The sequence below is a fragment of the Talpa occidentalis genome, unplaced genomic scaffold (genome assembly GCF_014898055.3).
Source record: "Talpa occidentalis isolate TD23 unplaced genomic scaffold, MPIMG_talOcc4v2.1 talOcc4.11, whole genome shotgun sequence".
In the NCBI taxonomy this organism is placed as follows: Eukaryota; Metazoa; Chordata; class Mammalia; order Eulipotyphla; family Talpidae; genus Talpa; species Talpa occidentalis.
Genome location: NW_023601104.1, coordinates 94,488,080 through 94,503,618, shown reverse-complemented (window position 1 = coordinate 94,503,618; position 15,539 = coordinate 94,488,080). Strand labels below are relative to the sequence as shown.

The following is a 15,539-nucleotide window of genomic DNA, read 5'->3' as shown; positions in this document are numbered from 1 at the left end:
CGTGACACTGCCCTTAACAAGCAGTCTCAGCCCAGGTGAATCCCATCTACCTATGCCCACACCCTATTCCAGGTGCCCGCCATCAGGCATGCATGCAGGACCACAAGGATCCATCATCAATCCTGATGGCTGGAGGGCAGAAAAGCCTGACATTTTTCCTTACCCTACAAAGCCTGAAACCAACCAAGGGCTCCAGGACTCCTCCTTCACCCCATCTGCTTGAATCATAGAAAACCTGCCCTGTGTCATTCCTGCCATTACACCCACTCAGGAGTGGGGGAGAGGGGCTGAGCCCTGAGCCCCAAGCTGGGAGGGGTCCTATAGCCCTGTGAAGGGGTTAGGGTCCCAGGGGAGAGGCAGCGCGCGCACACACACACACACACACACACAGAAGGGTGGGGACTGAAGACGATTTTGCCAGGGGGTCAGAGGTGGCAGGCTGGCATGCAGAAGTGCAGACGCATGTAGGGGCTCAGCAAAGCAGGAATGATTGAAGCGTGTTGTGTTTCAAGAAAACAAGTGTTGGTCATAACTGAATTGGTCAATGAGATAAATGGTATGAATGAGGATTTTTCAAAAAGGGGTGCAGTCACAAGTGGCCCCCAAGTCTGTTGTCTTCACTTTGACTTCTGGCTTGAATTTGTAATGTACTTCTGCTGGCTACTGTAAACCAGACCTGGTCACCTTGGTGAATCATCATATGCAAAATGCATTTCTTTGGATTATTTGGGGTGAGGAAGGTTTGTTTTAACAACACACCAAGTGTCGCCTTGGGGGTGGCAGTGTGGAAGCAGGCGGGATGAGGGAAGGGTCACTCAAAGTCCATGTGGAGCAAAGAGAGGCTCAGAGGGGCTACTCCGGAAGTGACATACAGCCTGGCCGGAGGCAGCCTCTGGTCTGTTAGCATCGAGTACCAAGGGGCACCAAGCACTAGGGAGTGTGCATGCGGGGGATGGGATTTAGGTATGTAAGCTGGGGGGAGTGACCAGGGGCTCTGCCTGGGGGCTCCGTTATTCCTGCATCTAAGCCTGTTATCTCTACTAATATTGCCTGCTGTTACCAGCAGACACTTTCCTGTATGCTCCTCATACTAGGACTTCTGCCCCGGTGAGAGGCCCCCTGCCTGGCCCTACACCTAGCAGACCAGCAGGAACTCTGGGCACCAAGACAATATCCCCGAGAACAAGAGGGGCGGGGATCCCACAACCAATTAACAGAGAAGATGGTCCACGGTGGATTCTCAATGGCAACTCCAGACTAGAAATAGTCCAAGAGCCTGGGAGGCGCTGGGCAGAGCTGGGCTCTCCTGGAACTCAGGAGTCTGCAGCGCGGGCTCACCAGCTACTTGCATGCTCATTGTGTAACCTCTCTGGGCTGTTCTCCCCTCGGACAAGGAGGCTGGGCAGGGTCCCCTTTAAGAATGTTCTAGCTCTACTATGGGTCTGTGATGCAATGACTGTCTTGGGCTCAGCAGACAGCAGACCCCTCCTGCCTCCCCAGAAATGGAAGTCCAGCCGAGTGCCTCGGAACTGACCCAGGTGTCAGCCTGGCCACCTGTCCTGCTCAGCCGGTCATGAGCTAAGACAACAGGTGTCAGTCACGGACCCCTGGGAGCAAGCTTTCCAAATGCAAGCACCATGACCTCCAGAAACAAATCGTTTGGGGGACACAAATTCAAAATAATGTTCACTTTCTATCAGTAGAATGGAAAATAAGAATTTGGATACTTTTATGGAATAAAGCCCTTATTTGGTCAATGGTAACAGAACCAAATGAGAACCCTCTTTCTCAGGGTTCCATGTACCCCCCCCCCACTTTCCTGAGAGAAGGATTTGCAGGTCCCTTCCAATATCAACATTCTCTGATCCTCCTTAAAGGAAGTGAGTCTTCCCAGTCCCGGGGGTGAGCAGGCGGCAGGAAAGGCTGGCAGGGCTTGCGCTGTCTCCTTCTGTGTGCTAATCTGTAGCAAATCTGCTGTCAGCACTTCCCAGTGAGTCTTCTTCCAGTTATAGCACAGGACAACCTGGCAGGCTCTGGGGCAGAAGGGGAAGCTCCGGAACTGGAGGTCAGAGTAGCCGCATGCCTCAGTAATCCAGGATGGGAACAATAGGCCAGTGTCCAGGGGCTCCTCACAGACACACTGGGCAGGGCAACACAGCCTCTGCAGCGCACACCTGGACACCCCCAAGCAACTGTGCCTTGTCCATTTTAATATTTTCAGGAGCTAACAAGCCTCCTCTACAATAAGGAGACGGATCGTGACCCTGGCAAGGACAGATAAGGTGGTGGGGGTGCTGAAACCCTCTGAGCCCACTACAGGACTGCAAGGGACCAAAGTGACTTTTGGAGATTGAGGAAGCCAGGTGATGGGGGCGGAGCGCAAAGCAAGGGGATAAGGACACAGCCACAGCCCAAGGACTGAGAAGGAGCCACTTCAGCAAACAAGGATGGACACTGGGCTTTTGAGTCAGAATAACCTGGGCTTGAGGGCCTCCCTGGTGGCACAGGGGTTAAGTCTCAGCACTGTGAAGCTGTCCGCAGCCACTGCAGCACAAGTTCGATCCCCGGCCAGGGAGATGACCCACATGGCACAGCAGACCTCTCCTGTCTCCCCGCTGCTCCCTTCAGCACTGGATTTCAGTCAATTGGCTGTTCTGTTCCCCACTCTGTCTCTGGTGAATCTTCTCACCCCCCACCCCTGCACCTCTGGCCTGTACCCCAGTTCTTGTATGCATAAATAAATCTTTAAAAAAAAATAACTTGGGCTTGAGAACCGACTCCTCCCCTCCCTGCATCCCAGCTAAAACCACTCAACTCCCAGAGTCTCTTATCAATCCCCGCCAAGAGTACAGACGCTTCATTGCCCTTTCTGCTATAGCCAGGCACCCCCAAATCCCTTGTTAAGCTCTTGTTGGGAGCTGACGTTTTAAAAGGTGACATGACGTCAAGGTCGCTGTGATGGAGGGGCAGGGGCGACACCAGCAAGATCGAGAGAGCACAGCAAACTGTGTTTCCCCGGGTGTGGTGTCCGGCACCCCGAGGGCGCAGGGTTCCCGGCCGGCGATGAGGCTCGCTAGCCTTTGGGAAAGGACGGGGTCTAATGACCAGAGGAAACCCCAACGCCTACTTTGTGCAGTAGGTTGTCGGTGTAATTTGTCACAAATTAGGTTTGGGGGTTCCCGTTGGGCTGGGGGAGATCATCCAGGTGTTGATATTGCCCCAAGCTGCCCCGGGTTCCAGGCTTGATCTTTATGTACAACGCCCTCACATTCGGATCTGGGGGGGCAGGTGGCGGGTCGGGGTAGGGAGACTCCACTGGCTACTGCTAAGTCCTGGGCGCAGAGGCCAAAGGCTCTGCGGGTCCCTGGGCGCCAGGCCGGAGTGGGGGGGGCTCCCTTTAGGCCACACCCACCCGCGGTCCGCCCGGCCCCGCCCCGAGGCCCCGCCCCTTCACACGGCCCCGCCCATCGAGCCCGGCCCCGCCCCGCCCCGGCGCTCCGCCCCGGCCCCGCCCCGCTCCCCAGGCCCCGCCCCCGGCTCGGCGCTCGCAGAGGCGCGGGCGCCGGGGCCCCGCGCCTTTTGTGTCGGGCTCGGCCCTCCGCGCGCGCTCTCCCCTCAGCGGCCGCGGGCGGGGCGCTCCGGGCCCACTCCCCTCCGCGGGCGAGGGCCGCCGCCGGAGTCGCCCGCGGACTGACCCTCGCCGGCGCGCGCCGTCTCGCCTCGCCCCGCGCCCCCGGAGCCGCCCGCGCCCGCCGGGGGCCGCGGTCCCGCGTCTCGGCGGGCGCGCGCCCCCCCGCCCCGCCGGCGCGCGCCCCCGCCGCCCGGGCACGCGCGCCCCCGCCGCCCGGGCACGCGCGCCCGCCAAGATGGCCGGGGCCGGGGCCCAGCTGTCAGGCGCCGCCGCGGCCGCGCTGCCCCGCCGCTAGCCGCCCGCCGCCCGCCCGCCGCGAGAAGATGCGCCCCCGCTGCCCCCCGCAGCCCAGCGAGACGCGGAGCCGCCGCGCCCGGGGCCGGCTCCCCCGCTGAGCCCCGCGCCCGCGCCCCGCCGCCGCCCGGCCCCGCCGCCCCGGCCGCGACAATGAGGTGAGTCGGGGGGCGCCGCGCGGGGGCGCGGGGGCGCGGGGGGCCGGGGCGGGGGCGGCGGGGCCCGCGCAGGGGTGGTGCCCGGGCCGCGCCGGTGTGGCCCCAGCCTCCGCCGGGCCCCAGCCTCGCGCTGGGCGGGCCCCCCGCTCGTGGACCGGGGCGGGGGGCGGGTTTCCTTGACCCCCTTCCTCCCTCCTCTGCGCCTGCCACGCCGGGACCCCACATGTGCCGCTCGTGATGGCCGCCCGGCCGGGGGACCTGCAGGTTATCAGGTCGAGAAGGGAACGTGGCGGGCCCCCGGGAGCCCCGGCTCCTTAGCCCGGTCTCCGCACCCTCCGCCCTCTCCAGAGATCACCCTAACCTGACTTGTGGGGTGTGATCACCTCCCTTTGTCTCGTGAATACATACCCCATGGGAACGGTAGTGTCCAACTGTACTTTCATTTGTCGGTCTTGTGAACTTTATATAAATGAAATAATGCAATATACATTCTTTTGTGTCTGGTTTCTTTCCGTCAAGACATTCCTGGGATTCATCTATTCTGTTGTAAGTGTTGATCATTGTTATTGATCTGTAGGATTCCCTTGTGTGAATATACCACTATTCACCCCTTCTGCTGTTGGTGGACATTTGAGTTGTTTCTAGCTTTGTGGCTGTTAACAGTGCTGTGATGGATGGCCCTAGGTGTCTCCAGTGCACTGGTAGATACTTAGCAGTGAGATTTCTAAATGTAATGACATGCATATCTTCAACCTTAGTAGCTAACACTGAGTTTCCAAAGGTTTGTGCCAGGTTCCATTCCTGCCAGCAAATGTATGAGAGTGGCTGTGTTCTACATCCTTGCCAACACTTGGCATTGTCGGCCTTAAATTTTAGCCATTCTGATGTGAAGCGGTATTCTCTTGTGGTCTTAATTTGCAGCTACCTGCTGACTGAGGTGGAAAATCTGTGCGTTTGGTATCCTTTTACAGAAGTGCCTGTTCAAGGGTGCTTTTCTTTGGGGATTGGCATGTCTTTGTCTTCTTAATTTGTTGTGTTCCAAAGCCAAGAAGATGGTTTCCTATAATATCTTCCAGAAGTGTTAACTGTTTTGCCTTTTATATTGAGATCTACCTAATATGCTTGGAATTTCATTTTTACCACCACTATTTAGTCAACACTGTTTATCAAAAAGGTCACCTTTCCCTCTGCAATACTTCCTTTGTCATCTTCCATTTGGAGTCATCTTCCTATCACCCACCCCTAAAGATTACTCCTTAATATCCTTCAGTGCAGGTCTGCTGGTGACAGATTCTGGTACAAACACTTTGGAAACTCAGGCTAACCTAGTAATGTTAAAGATACACGTATCTTTGGATCTAGAAATTCCACTGCAAATTACCCAACAGAAGTGAGTGCAGCCAGAGTCTCACAAGACTATTCATAGCAGCATAATTAACAGCCAGAAAGCTAGAACCAGTGCAAATGTCCACTAACAGTGGAACAAATGGGGTGTCCTATGTAGATCAATAAAAAGGAACAACAGTTTGCAAATGTCATTTATCCTTCAGTTTTTTAAAAAAAACTTCATTGAGATATAATTCACACATCATAACATTTATCCATTTAAGTATACAGTTCAGTGGTTTTTAGTATTTTCATAGAGTTATGTAGCTATTACCACAGTCTATTTTGAGAACATTTTTCTGTTTTTGGAGGAACTTTTTGGTAGTTACATAATTCTTGGTTTGCCTTGTTTTCACTTAGCATTTTAAAGACATCTCTATCTCTGCCTTCTTTCTGTTGCAAGGTGCTTGTCAGTCTGACTTTGTTGAGAGTAGTCTTTTCTCTGGCTGCTTTTAAAATGTTCTTTTTGTTTTTTTATTTTTTTGCCAATTTTTCTCTGTTATTGCTAGCAAAGACTTCTTTTTAAACTTATAATTGGGGTATTTAGGGCTTCTGGAATCTGTAGTGGCTTCCTGTCTTTTATTAGCTTTGGAAGTCATTCAGCCCTTAGCACTTCAGATATTGCTTCTGCCCCATTCTCTCACCTTTCCTTCTGGGGCTGCAATTACCTGTACTGAACCGTCTCACTGGGTCTTGGTCGTGTTCTCATTCTCTGGTGTTTTATGTTTGTCTTTCAGTTCTTTGTTCTGGGTATCTCCTCACTTAATCTCTCTTCTGCTGGAAACAATCTGCTATTAAACCTATCATTTGAGGGTTTTTTTTTATTTCAGTTAGTATTTTTTTATTCTTTAATTTCCATTTTGATTCTCTTTATAGTTTCCAGTTATCTGCCAAAATCATAAAAATTGTGTTTTATCTCCTTGAATAGAGGATATGCTTGACTCTCCCAAGCAGGTATTTATTATATCCACCCGCTCCCCTGCTTTTCTGGTTCTCTTTGGGCAGGGAGGTTCTGCTTTCCTTATTTCTTGGTTAGTGGAAGTAAAATTCCCTAATATCAATATATGCTTTTATTGGCAGTTTGAGTCCATATTCAATTCTAAAGGAGATTTAGGCCACCAGGTCATGGAAGTCAAGGAGAATAATAACACAAGTTTTCTGTGAAACCTATTTCATATTGTCAGTTTGTGAAATGCTCTTGAAGTCAAAACAATTTTTTAAATATTTAATTCCGCTTTATATGTGATTCATTAAAGAATGACAATTTTGTTCAGGTCATAACTATAAAGCAAAGGATTTTAGAAGGAGGTGCTTTTCTCTCTTCTGTGCATAGTCTTTTCTTTCCCATGTTCTCAGGACCCGTTCTTATGGAGCATATACATATGGATGTGGAATTGAAAGTTCTTGAATGGCTTCTCCTAAATGAGTCATTCAGTTATTCATTTTTCTTTTCTGAAGTCACCTTTTTACACAGATGTTCTCCAGGGCTCCTGACAGTGAAACCCCGTTCTCTATTGCAGACTGTCCAGAGCTGTGTGTGTCTGCACCCCGATTACAGCTGTCTGCACCCATGCACACACACTTCTAGACACCTCAAGGGCTTGGCTTCTGCAGATGAATCTGGGGGTGAGGGAGAGGTTTATTAATTACCTCAGTTGTCAACCCATTTGATGTGGATATTTATAAGCAATTTGGTTCACCCATAAAAACACTTTTCATTCAATCCTGAATTTGTTAAATGAAAACAGCACATCATTTTTTTCTTGCCACTTTCAATGGATGTGACATGTTGAAAAGGTCTTAAGTGTAGTTTCCACAATGTCCCTTTTAAGTCTCAGAAAAGCAGACGAGAAGGCTGGGAGGCCTAACAAACTGACTGAACATTCAAGGCACTTGTCTACATTTTAGCCAAAAAGAAGTTTTGTCCTGTCAAATTGCCTGAATAATTAAGGGTGTTTGTGTTTTCTTTATTTTTTAGACTACTACGTGAATTATTGCCCCTTGCTAGCACATCTTATCTGGTTTCATAGTTAGTTAGTTAGTTAGTTAGTTAGTTAGTTAGTTAGTTAGTTTTGAGTGCTTACTGTTGCCTGTTGCTGCATTAGGTGGCTGAGGAGGTAGACGGAAGGAGACCTGCCCTCTGCCAGTAGCCCCGTCCTTAAACGATTTAAAGAAATTTAACTATGTCCCTTTCTGCATGCCCTTCCCAATTAAAAAAAAAAAAATCTACGCACACATTGTGTTTCTGTTTATATATTTCAGTCATTTGTCCCCTGGGATCGTTTTCTCCTATGAATACTGTCCATATATTTTATCTTTTCAAGACTTGAGATACAGAGTTTAAGAATTTTATGTCATTGAGTAGTTTCATTTGTGACCTTTCTGTCATTTCTGACAGGATAGTATTCATTTAGAAGTTTAGTAATTATTAAGCTTTTTTCTGTTTTATAGATAGGAGTTTTTGAAAGTTCAGTCTTCAAATTGAAGTATGAGGTGAAGTTTCAAATAATGTTTTTCTTCAAAATTGCTGTTCAGATACTTGACTCAGTGGGTATGTGGCAGAGAGATCAGCATTGTTTTCCAGTTTGGATGAAAGTAAACTTCTGGATCCCAGAATCCTCTCTGGGGTGCATATTGTAGCTATGAACATCTGTATGAAGGTCAGTTCCAGTCCAAAACCAGACAGCCCCGTATACATGAGGCACGCCCAGCCCAGGGAGTGGGAATGTCTGGGGGTGTGCCAGGGAGCCCCCTCATCTGGTTGTGCAGTTGCAGAATGCATTCCCCTCGCGGGTACAGTGTGAGATACAGAGCACAGATGGCCTGGGTATCGCCTCAGCCACACTGGCTGACAAGGACACTGTGGATCCAGCCGGGCAGAGCACAGGCTGGGAGCCTCCCCCGGTATCTTTGGAAGGCCTGCTAGGGAGACGTGCTGAGGGTCTCTGGGTGCCTCCGTATGTCTTCCTGGGTTTTCCTGTGCGCTGCCTGCCTCTTTTCAGTCAGCGCTGCTACCCTTCTTACCTTGTGGATTATGATCTAATTTGGGCAACATCATCTCTTAATGTCATTTTGAGTGTTACTGGCTTGGTAGTTTTGTTTCTATTTTGTTAAAGAAACATAAATTTGAACTTAGTTTTATCATTGTACATAAATAAACTGTAAATAATTTAATCACATCAACATCGTTTGCATAAATTAAGTCCACGTAGCTTCACATGAAGATCTGTCCCCTTTCAGGACAGTCTCTGCTACCCAAGCCTGACCCCTGGCCTTGAAGACTGCCCTGTGAGATGACTGAGCCCTGAGCCTGCGGTGACGGGCGAGGCTTCAAAGCCAGCGTCTAGGAGGGGGTGAGAAGGGCCGTGGCCTCTTGCCAAACAATCACTTTTTTTTTCTGATTTGAGTGTAGTATGTGTAAAGGATTTGAAAATGCAGAAAGATATAAAGAAAACAATATAAAATCAGCATTGGTTCAGCTGACTAGGAGAGGCCCCTTAAAGGTGGTGGGGCTCTTGTGTCCTCGGGAGTGAGGTGCACTGGTTTGGGGGCACCAGCTGGTGTATTTGTAGTGGGCACTTTACATCATCTCACTTGGACGCACTTCCCCTTGGTAAGTATTCTTCGGAACCATTTTAAATAGCTGAGTAATGGTCTTCTCAGACAGTTTCCCATACTTTATTTAGCACCACCCAAATTGACTTTTATCATTGCATGATGATAAATATTTCTGTGCCTAAATCTTAGGGCGCATTTCTGATTATTTCCTTAAGACAAATTCGCAAAATGATATTGTTTACTGGTACCAACAAGTGTAAATGTTTCCAAGACTACTGACACATAGTATCAGAATGTTAACTTTGAGAGAGAGAGAGAGAAAGTTAAGGATTCCCCCCCTCCTCCCCATGAAGCGAAGGCAGGACTGGGGCGCTCAGGAGGAGACGGTGTAGCTGCGCGCGCTCGCCAGTGGAGGGAGCGCCGCCCCGGCTGCGCGGTGCTGTCTTTGTCTTTGCGGCCAGAACGACCTCCTCTCCCTGGGCCACGTGAAAACTTGGGGTTGCGGTTAGGTCTCGTTTTGCCCCCAGTTTTCCAAGCTGCCGGTGGTTTAGCGTCTGACAGACCTGGACTCTGCACCTGAGCCACCGCTGCCAACTGACGAGCCAGTGACAACCTTACAGAGCCTCCGTTTTTCTCAACTGTGAGTGAGGCTCCCCCGCTGCCCTCCCGGGTCCGTGAGGAGCAAAGGAGAGCACATGGACTCTCCCCAGTGCGTGTCCCTCGGCCGGCCCGAGGCTCTGATTCCCAGTGTCCCCTCACCGTGTGGCTCCCGCCCTGTGGGCACTCTGTGTCCTGGGAACCACCGCGCCTCTTGGCCCTTCCGCTGCTGAAACCCCCCTGGGACGTTCTCTGTGAAAGACACAATACAGCTATTGGATTAAAGGCAAAGCAGACGCCTGTTGTCTGAGGGGAGAGGAGATCCAGAAAATGTAGATGAGGAAGCCGCTCCCGTCTGTGAGCTTCCTGAACTGTGAGAACCGCGGGCCTGGGGCAGCGGCAGCCTGTGGGGCAGCTGGCTCTGAGCAGCCCTGCCACACTCTCGTGAGGACACGGGCCACTGGGCTGTGGAAGCCCCTTCCAGGCAGCCCTGCCCTGTCCTGGGCACAGGGCCTTCCTTAAAGCCCGCAGCGCTCTGGCCGCCTCCCGCGCTGCCCCTGGGCGCGCCTCCTGTCCCTTCTCACAGAGCTTCGTGGGTGAGCAGGGATCAGGTGGACGATGCACAGGCTGACTCGAATCGTAGCTGCCTCCTCTCCTGCCTCCTCTCCCGCTTCACCTCGCCAAGTCCTCAGCCTTCCAGTCCTCCTTTAAACGTCACTCCCAGGAGGCAAACCTTGGCCCTCCCCTGGCTGAGGGCCCTTCCCTGTTACCTGCTCTGACTCCGCACACTCCCGCCCCTGCAGCTCATCCTGTCTGCCTGCCGTTCCCCAGCTCCCGCCCCGCCCCGCTGTGAGCTTCCGGCTGCCAGGGTTACCTGCACCTCTGGGGGGGCCCTCGGGCCCAGCTCTGAGCCTGGGACTTAGTAGATGCTTCCTCACTGTTGACCCTGCCACCTGTCCCCAAAGCGGATCATCATTCCAGGCAGACACTGGCCCAGCACCTGAGGGGGAACCTGCTGGTGCGAGAACACAGGCCAGGTGGGGCTCGGCTGTCAGCTGGTGCTGCCGCCACGGCCGGGACTTGTTGGGCGATGTGCCCTGGAGTGTCCCCGCTATTTCCCTGTGAGCCGCCATGTGCTGCACCTCTCCACGGCGCAGACATCTCACAGGCTTCGGTGTGCACGGCGTGCCTCTCTGTCCTTCCAGGGTGCACATCTGGGGCCCCTTTTCCAGGGATGGGAGAAGGCTGCTTTCAAATGTTTCTCTCCTTTTAACAGACTTCATGTTTTAGAACAACTCAGAAAAGTGGAGCAGCTAGCACAGAGTCCCCCTGCACCCTCCCACCCCAGTACATTCCTGGCCGTCACCCGCCCAGCCTGTGATTGCTGTAAATTGTGAACTCACGTTGACCCATCCTTAGCAACTGGGGTCGGGAGTCCATCCAGTCCTTTGTTGTCACCTGAGGCCCCTTCCCTGTTCCCGCCCCCCCCACCCCCACCACATTCAGTTCTGTCTCCCTGCATGGCTCCTGGCGGTGAGATGTTCCAGACTTTCCTTGGTTTTGATGACCTTGGCTGCTTTGAGCTCAGGTGTACTGTAGGACACCCTCTATTGGTGTCCGCTCCTGACTCTGTCTTGACTGGGTTCTAAGCTGGGGGAGGAAGGTCACGGCGCTGAAGTGCTTGCTCTGCAGGACTCATATCTGGGGAGCAGCGCATAATCATTAGCTTCGGTCTACCTTCCACAAAAAGGTGCTCCTCCCCGGCTCTGCCCCTAGCGCTGTGCACGTGCGGAGCATGCCGGCCGGCTCCTGGGCAGCAGCAGGGCCTGGGCCTCCCCGCTGGCCAAGGTGACCGACCAGGGAGTGGGACAGCTGCAGGCCGGGTGCTGGGTGCCGGCCTGGGGATGTTGTTACAGGATGGGAAGTAAATAGACTCTGTGGTTTTAATCTTTTTTATCTGTGGTATCTTGATTTTCGGTCATAGCTGCAAAGTTTTCTGCATTCCCAGGTGGGACTGCTTGTTGTATGGTTTCTATTCTTTTCTTATTTTTCAAACATTTCAACTTGTGTTCCATTTAGAATTAAATATGTGATTTAAGGGCTGGATCCAAATTTACCCTCTCCCATCTGGTTTTCCATTATCCCTACACCACTTATGAGAAAAATTCCATCTTTTCCTAGCGTTTTGAGATGCTGTTTTTGTCATAGTTAATTAGTTTGAACTATTTCTGTTACGTTCCTTTGATATGTATCGTCACCTGCGCCAGGACCGCACCCAGCTGAGGAGGGTCTGAAATGCGTTCACTCTCTACGGGGCTGGTCCTCTGCTTGTTCCAGCTTGCTTTAAAGACAGAGGTGAGGGACCAGCACTCATATTAAACAGGAAGAAGGAAGACCTTGAATGTGCTTTAACGACAGCAGCACGTCCTGGCAGGGGCAGCGGGGGGTTCCCCGTCAATGACACACTCCATGGCTCTGGAATATGACCCCCGGAGACAGCTTGAAGCCTCTGTGCCTCTTCTGGATAGGATTGGTAGCACAGACAAGGGGTTCCCCCCTCAAACTCCTCCCAATGTTTTTAATGAAACTGTGGTTTATTTTGGAGAGTTTTTGACCCATAAAAAGATAATTCTTTGTAAAACCACAGAAGCTTAGATTCAGAAACTTAGAAATCCTCTACCTGAGTGCAGTGGCTCTCAACCCTCCCTGTGGATCAGGAGCACCTGGAAAGGCCTCTTCCTGGCCTTCCCCCCAGTGTTGGGCTCTGCTCAGACATTGCATTGCAGGGCTAGGTGTTGCTGTTAAGTCTCTAGGTTGTGTAAATGGATGGCCGTTGCTGAGAACTGCCAACCAGGGTCAGGACTAGGCCAGTTTATTCTGAACGGTCCCCACACCTGGCAGTGTACCTAGTATGTAGTAAGCGCTCAATAAAGACTTGCGGAGTAGTGCATTGCTCCCCTCTTCTCAGAAGACAGCATGTAGGCCCCACACTCGCGCCTAGGGCTCACGGGGTGGTGGGTGGAACAGGAACCTTTAGCTCGGCTTTCCTGTCTCCCGACGCTGGTCTTTATTTCTCTGTCCTCCATCCGTGCTTCCCTCGGTAATGACAGATACACGGAGGCCAGAGCTTTTGCGCTCTTGACACCTGTGTTGTCCATTTCAGTGACCTCGCGCTGGGTTCTCCTGCTAGATACAGGAGAGACTTGGGGAGCCTTGAACTTGTAGTAAGATAACTGAACTGGCTGAGGTTCCAACCTCTGCCCTGAGAGGTGGGAGCGGAGGGGAGGATGAGGCAAGGGCACTGGGACTCACGCATCAGTGTGTCTGCTGTGGATCAGGCCCTGGGCCGTGGGTCACAGCCATCTCATTTTTTGAAAGGGAGCACCACACCCCCAATTCCAGCAGCAGAGCACATCAGACTTCTGATTAGGGCACATGGTGGCGTTGTCTGTGCTTAATGCTTTATTTGAGTTAGGATTTGGTGGATTTCTGTTAGTTCACAGTCATTCTGAATCTGTCTCCCCACACCCTAAATTGCTGCATGTAGTCCTGACTTGGGTAGTCCTCTCGACAAGACTCAAATTCCAAAACTGCGAAGCTGTGGACACCGACCAGAAAAACCTTGAGTGAAATAATGAGAAATTTATGTGAAAGTTACCCTGGTTCATTTTTAGACACAGGTGGTGCTCAGCCACACTGGAATGGGGTTCAGCTTCTGGCAGTGGTGGATCGGGGTAATGGGCCAAGCCTATTAAGAACACAAGAAGTTGAGAAGTTGAAAAGGAAACCAGCCTACAGGGATGGAGGAGCTACTGGCAGGAAGAATTTGCAGAGCCAAGATCTGGCCGATTCCTCTCCTTGAACCAGTTGCCATTGTCAGCTGAGAAGAAGATTAGAGCTTTAGGTAGATCCAGGGGACTTGGGAGGTAAAAATTAGCGCAGGGAGCTTGCCAGGGAAGAGGAACCCCAGTAAACACCCCAGGATTTTCATAAGGCCCTGTTTAGTTGGGGTGGGGGTGGGGTGTAGATCAAAATAGATGGACCCTCTGGGAGCGGAAGTGATGCTTTGAATCATCTCAATATCTGATCAGATGAAGGTGACTTGGGCTGGTTTGTGCCATGATCTGCCTGCCAGGTGGAAGTAAATCCTCCCTAGAGTCTCACATCATCTACACTGTTCATTACAGTGACTGACAGTCAGGAATTAACAGATACATGAGAGATGAGATGCAACCAAAACCCAAGAGAAAGCGTAGACAATAGAAGCAGACGCAACTAAATCTTTAGACTTGATTAGATGCTCAAGGAAGAAATTGTGTGTTGCACCTTTTCTCGGTTTCAGGCCACCCCAGCTTAGAGACTGACTCTAGACAGGAGTGTTTTTTATAGTTTGTCTGTGGGGGACAGGTGTGATCAAGTGTTTCTGCCGCTTGTCATTGGGTATATTTGTAAATACACCCAGTTTGTAAAGATTTGTAAATATCTTTGCTTAATCCCATACTATGTGGCTTTTAGGTTAGGACAGGAGAGAAATTGGGGTAAAGATCACAGGCTTTTATTTTTTTTAAGATTTATTTATTTATGCATACAAGAACTGGGGTACAGGCCAGAGGTGTGGGGGGTGAGAGGATTCACCAGAGACAGAGTCCAGAACAGAACAGGCAGAAGGACCGAAATACACTGCTGAGGGGAGCAGCAGGCAAGACAGGAGAGGTCTGCCGCACCATGTGGGTTGCTCCACGGCCGGTGGGGATCAAACCAGCACTGCAGAGGCTGAGGACAGCTTCACAGAGTTGCACTTAACCACCTGCACCACCAGGGAGGCCCAGATCATAGGCTTTTAGACCTTCAAGCTAGAAGAGGTCAAGACGTAGACCTTGGGAGCTCCCTGGTGGCCCAAGGGGTTAAGTCTCAGCACTGTGGCGCTATCAGCAGTCACTGTAGCACAAGTTCGATCCCCGGCCAGGGAGCTGACCCACAGGGCGCAGCAGACCTCTCCTGTCTCCTCATTACACCCCTCAGCAGTGGATTTCAGTGGATCCGCCTATTCTGCTCCCCACCCTGTTTCTGGTGACTCCTCTCACCCCCCCCCCCCACACACACACCTCTGGCCTGTACCCCAGCTCTTCCACGCATATATAAAATAAATCTTAAAAAAAAAAAAAAAAGACTTAGACCTTGTCTTCTTTGTCTTTGAGAGAAGTGTACGTTGTGATTGGTTTAGGCAATGCAAATGCACATGGATTTTGTTTTACACATAAATATTGAATGTGTTAAATATTGAGTATAAACCTGATTGTAGTAAATGCAAATACTTTAAAGTACTTAAAAATTTAAGCTTACTACAGTGAATATGAATCTTTTTAAGTTTAGAGTTCTTTGTGTTATAAATACATGACTATGTATTCATCTGTTTAAAATTTTACTTGGAAGATCAGTTGAGTGCCTGCAGGCTAGTAGGGCTAAGGTGAGGGTGACAGACGCCAGTAGGAGTCAGACCTAAAGCCAAAAAGGCTATAGCCAAGAAGGAGCTTGGGGCCTGTGGGATAAAGGTGCCAGAAGAGGGCTATGAACAACTACTTCTTTTTAAGACTTTTATTTTTCACACTTGTGATAAGCCTAGGGAACTGGTAACATTTTGACTAGGCTAGGGGAGGTGATCTTCTCTTCTGAGTCTTCCTTTTGTACGTCTTTGAACTAGTTTATTCTTTCTTCCAGTTGGCTTTTCAGTTGCTTGAAGACCATGGTCTTCAGAAAGTCTTGCATTTAGTTAGATGTCCTAGATTCTGCCAGGGATTCGCAACTTCTCTGTAACAAGTGGCTCTCTTGAGGAACCTTCCTTTACTGAGCTCTGACCTCAGAAGTCCCATTAGCAACTTAGCGTTTGAAGTGCTCTGATTTTGGCATCAACATAG

The 15,539-nt window shown here is 50.9% G+C and overlaps 1 protein-coding gene across 3 annotated transcripts in view; it reads left to right on the top strand.

Annotated features, from left to right (window-relative positions):
* Window positions 1-4,044: 4,044 nt before the first annotated feature.
* EVL (Enah/Vasp-like) overlaps window positions 4,045-15,539 on the top strand; it is a 98,967-nt gene continuing 87,472 nt past the window's right edge. The window contains exon 1 of one of the 3 annotated variants that reach the window (XM_054692439.1): window positions 4,045-4,083. In XM_054692439.1, coding sequence (XP_054548414.1) covers window positions 4,079-4,083 — 5 coding nt within the window. In that variant the 5' untranslated portion in view covers window positions 4,045-4,078. The remainder of the gene's footprint in view (window positions 4,084-15,539) is intronic. The other 2 variants (XM_037503916.2, XM_054692432.1) reach the window with 2 other exon arrangements.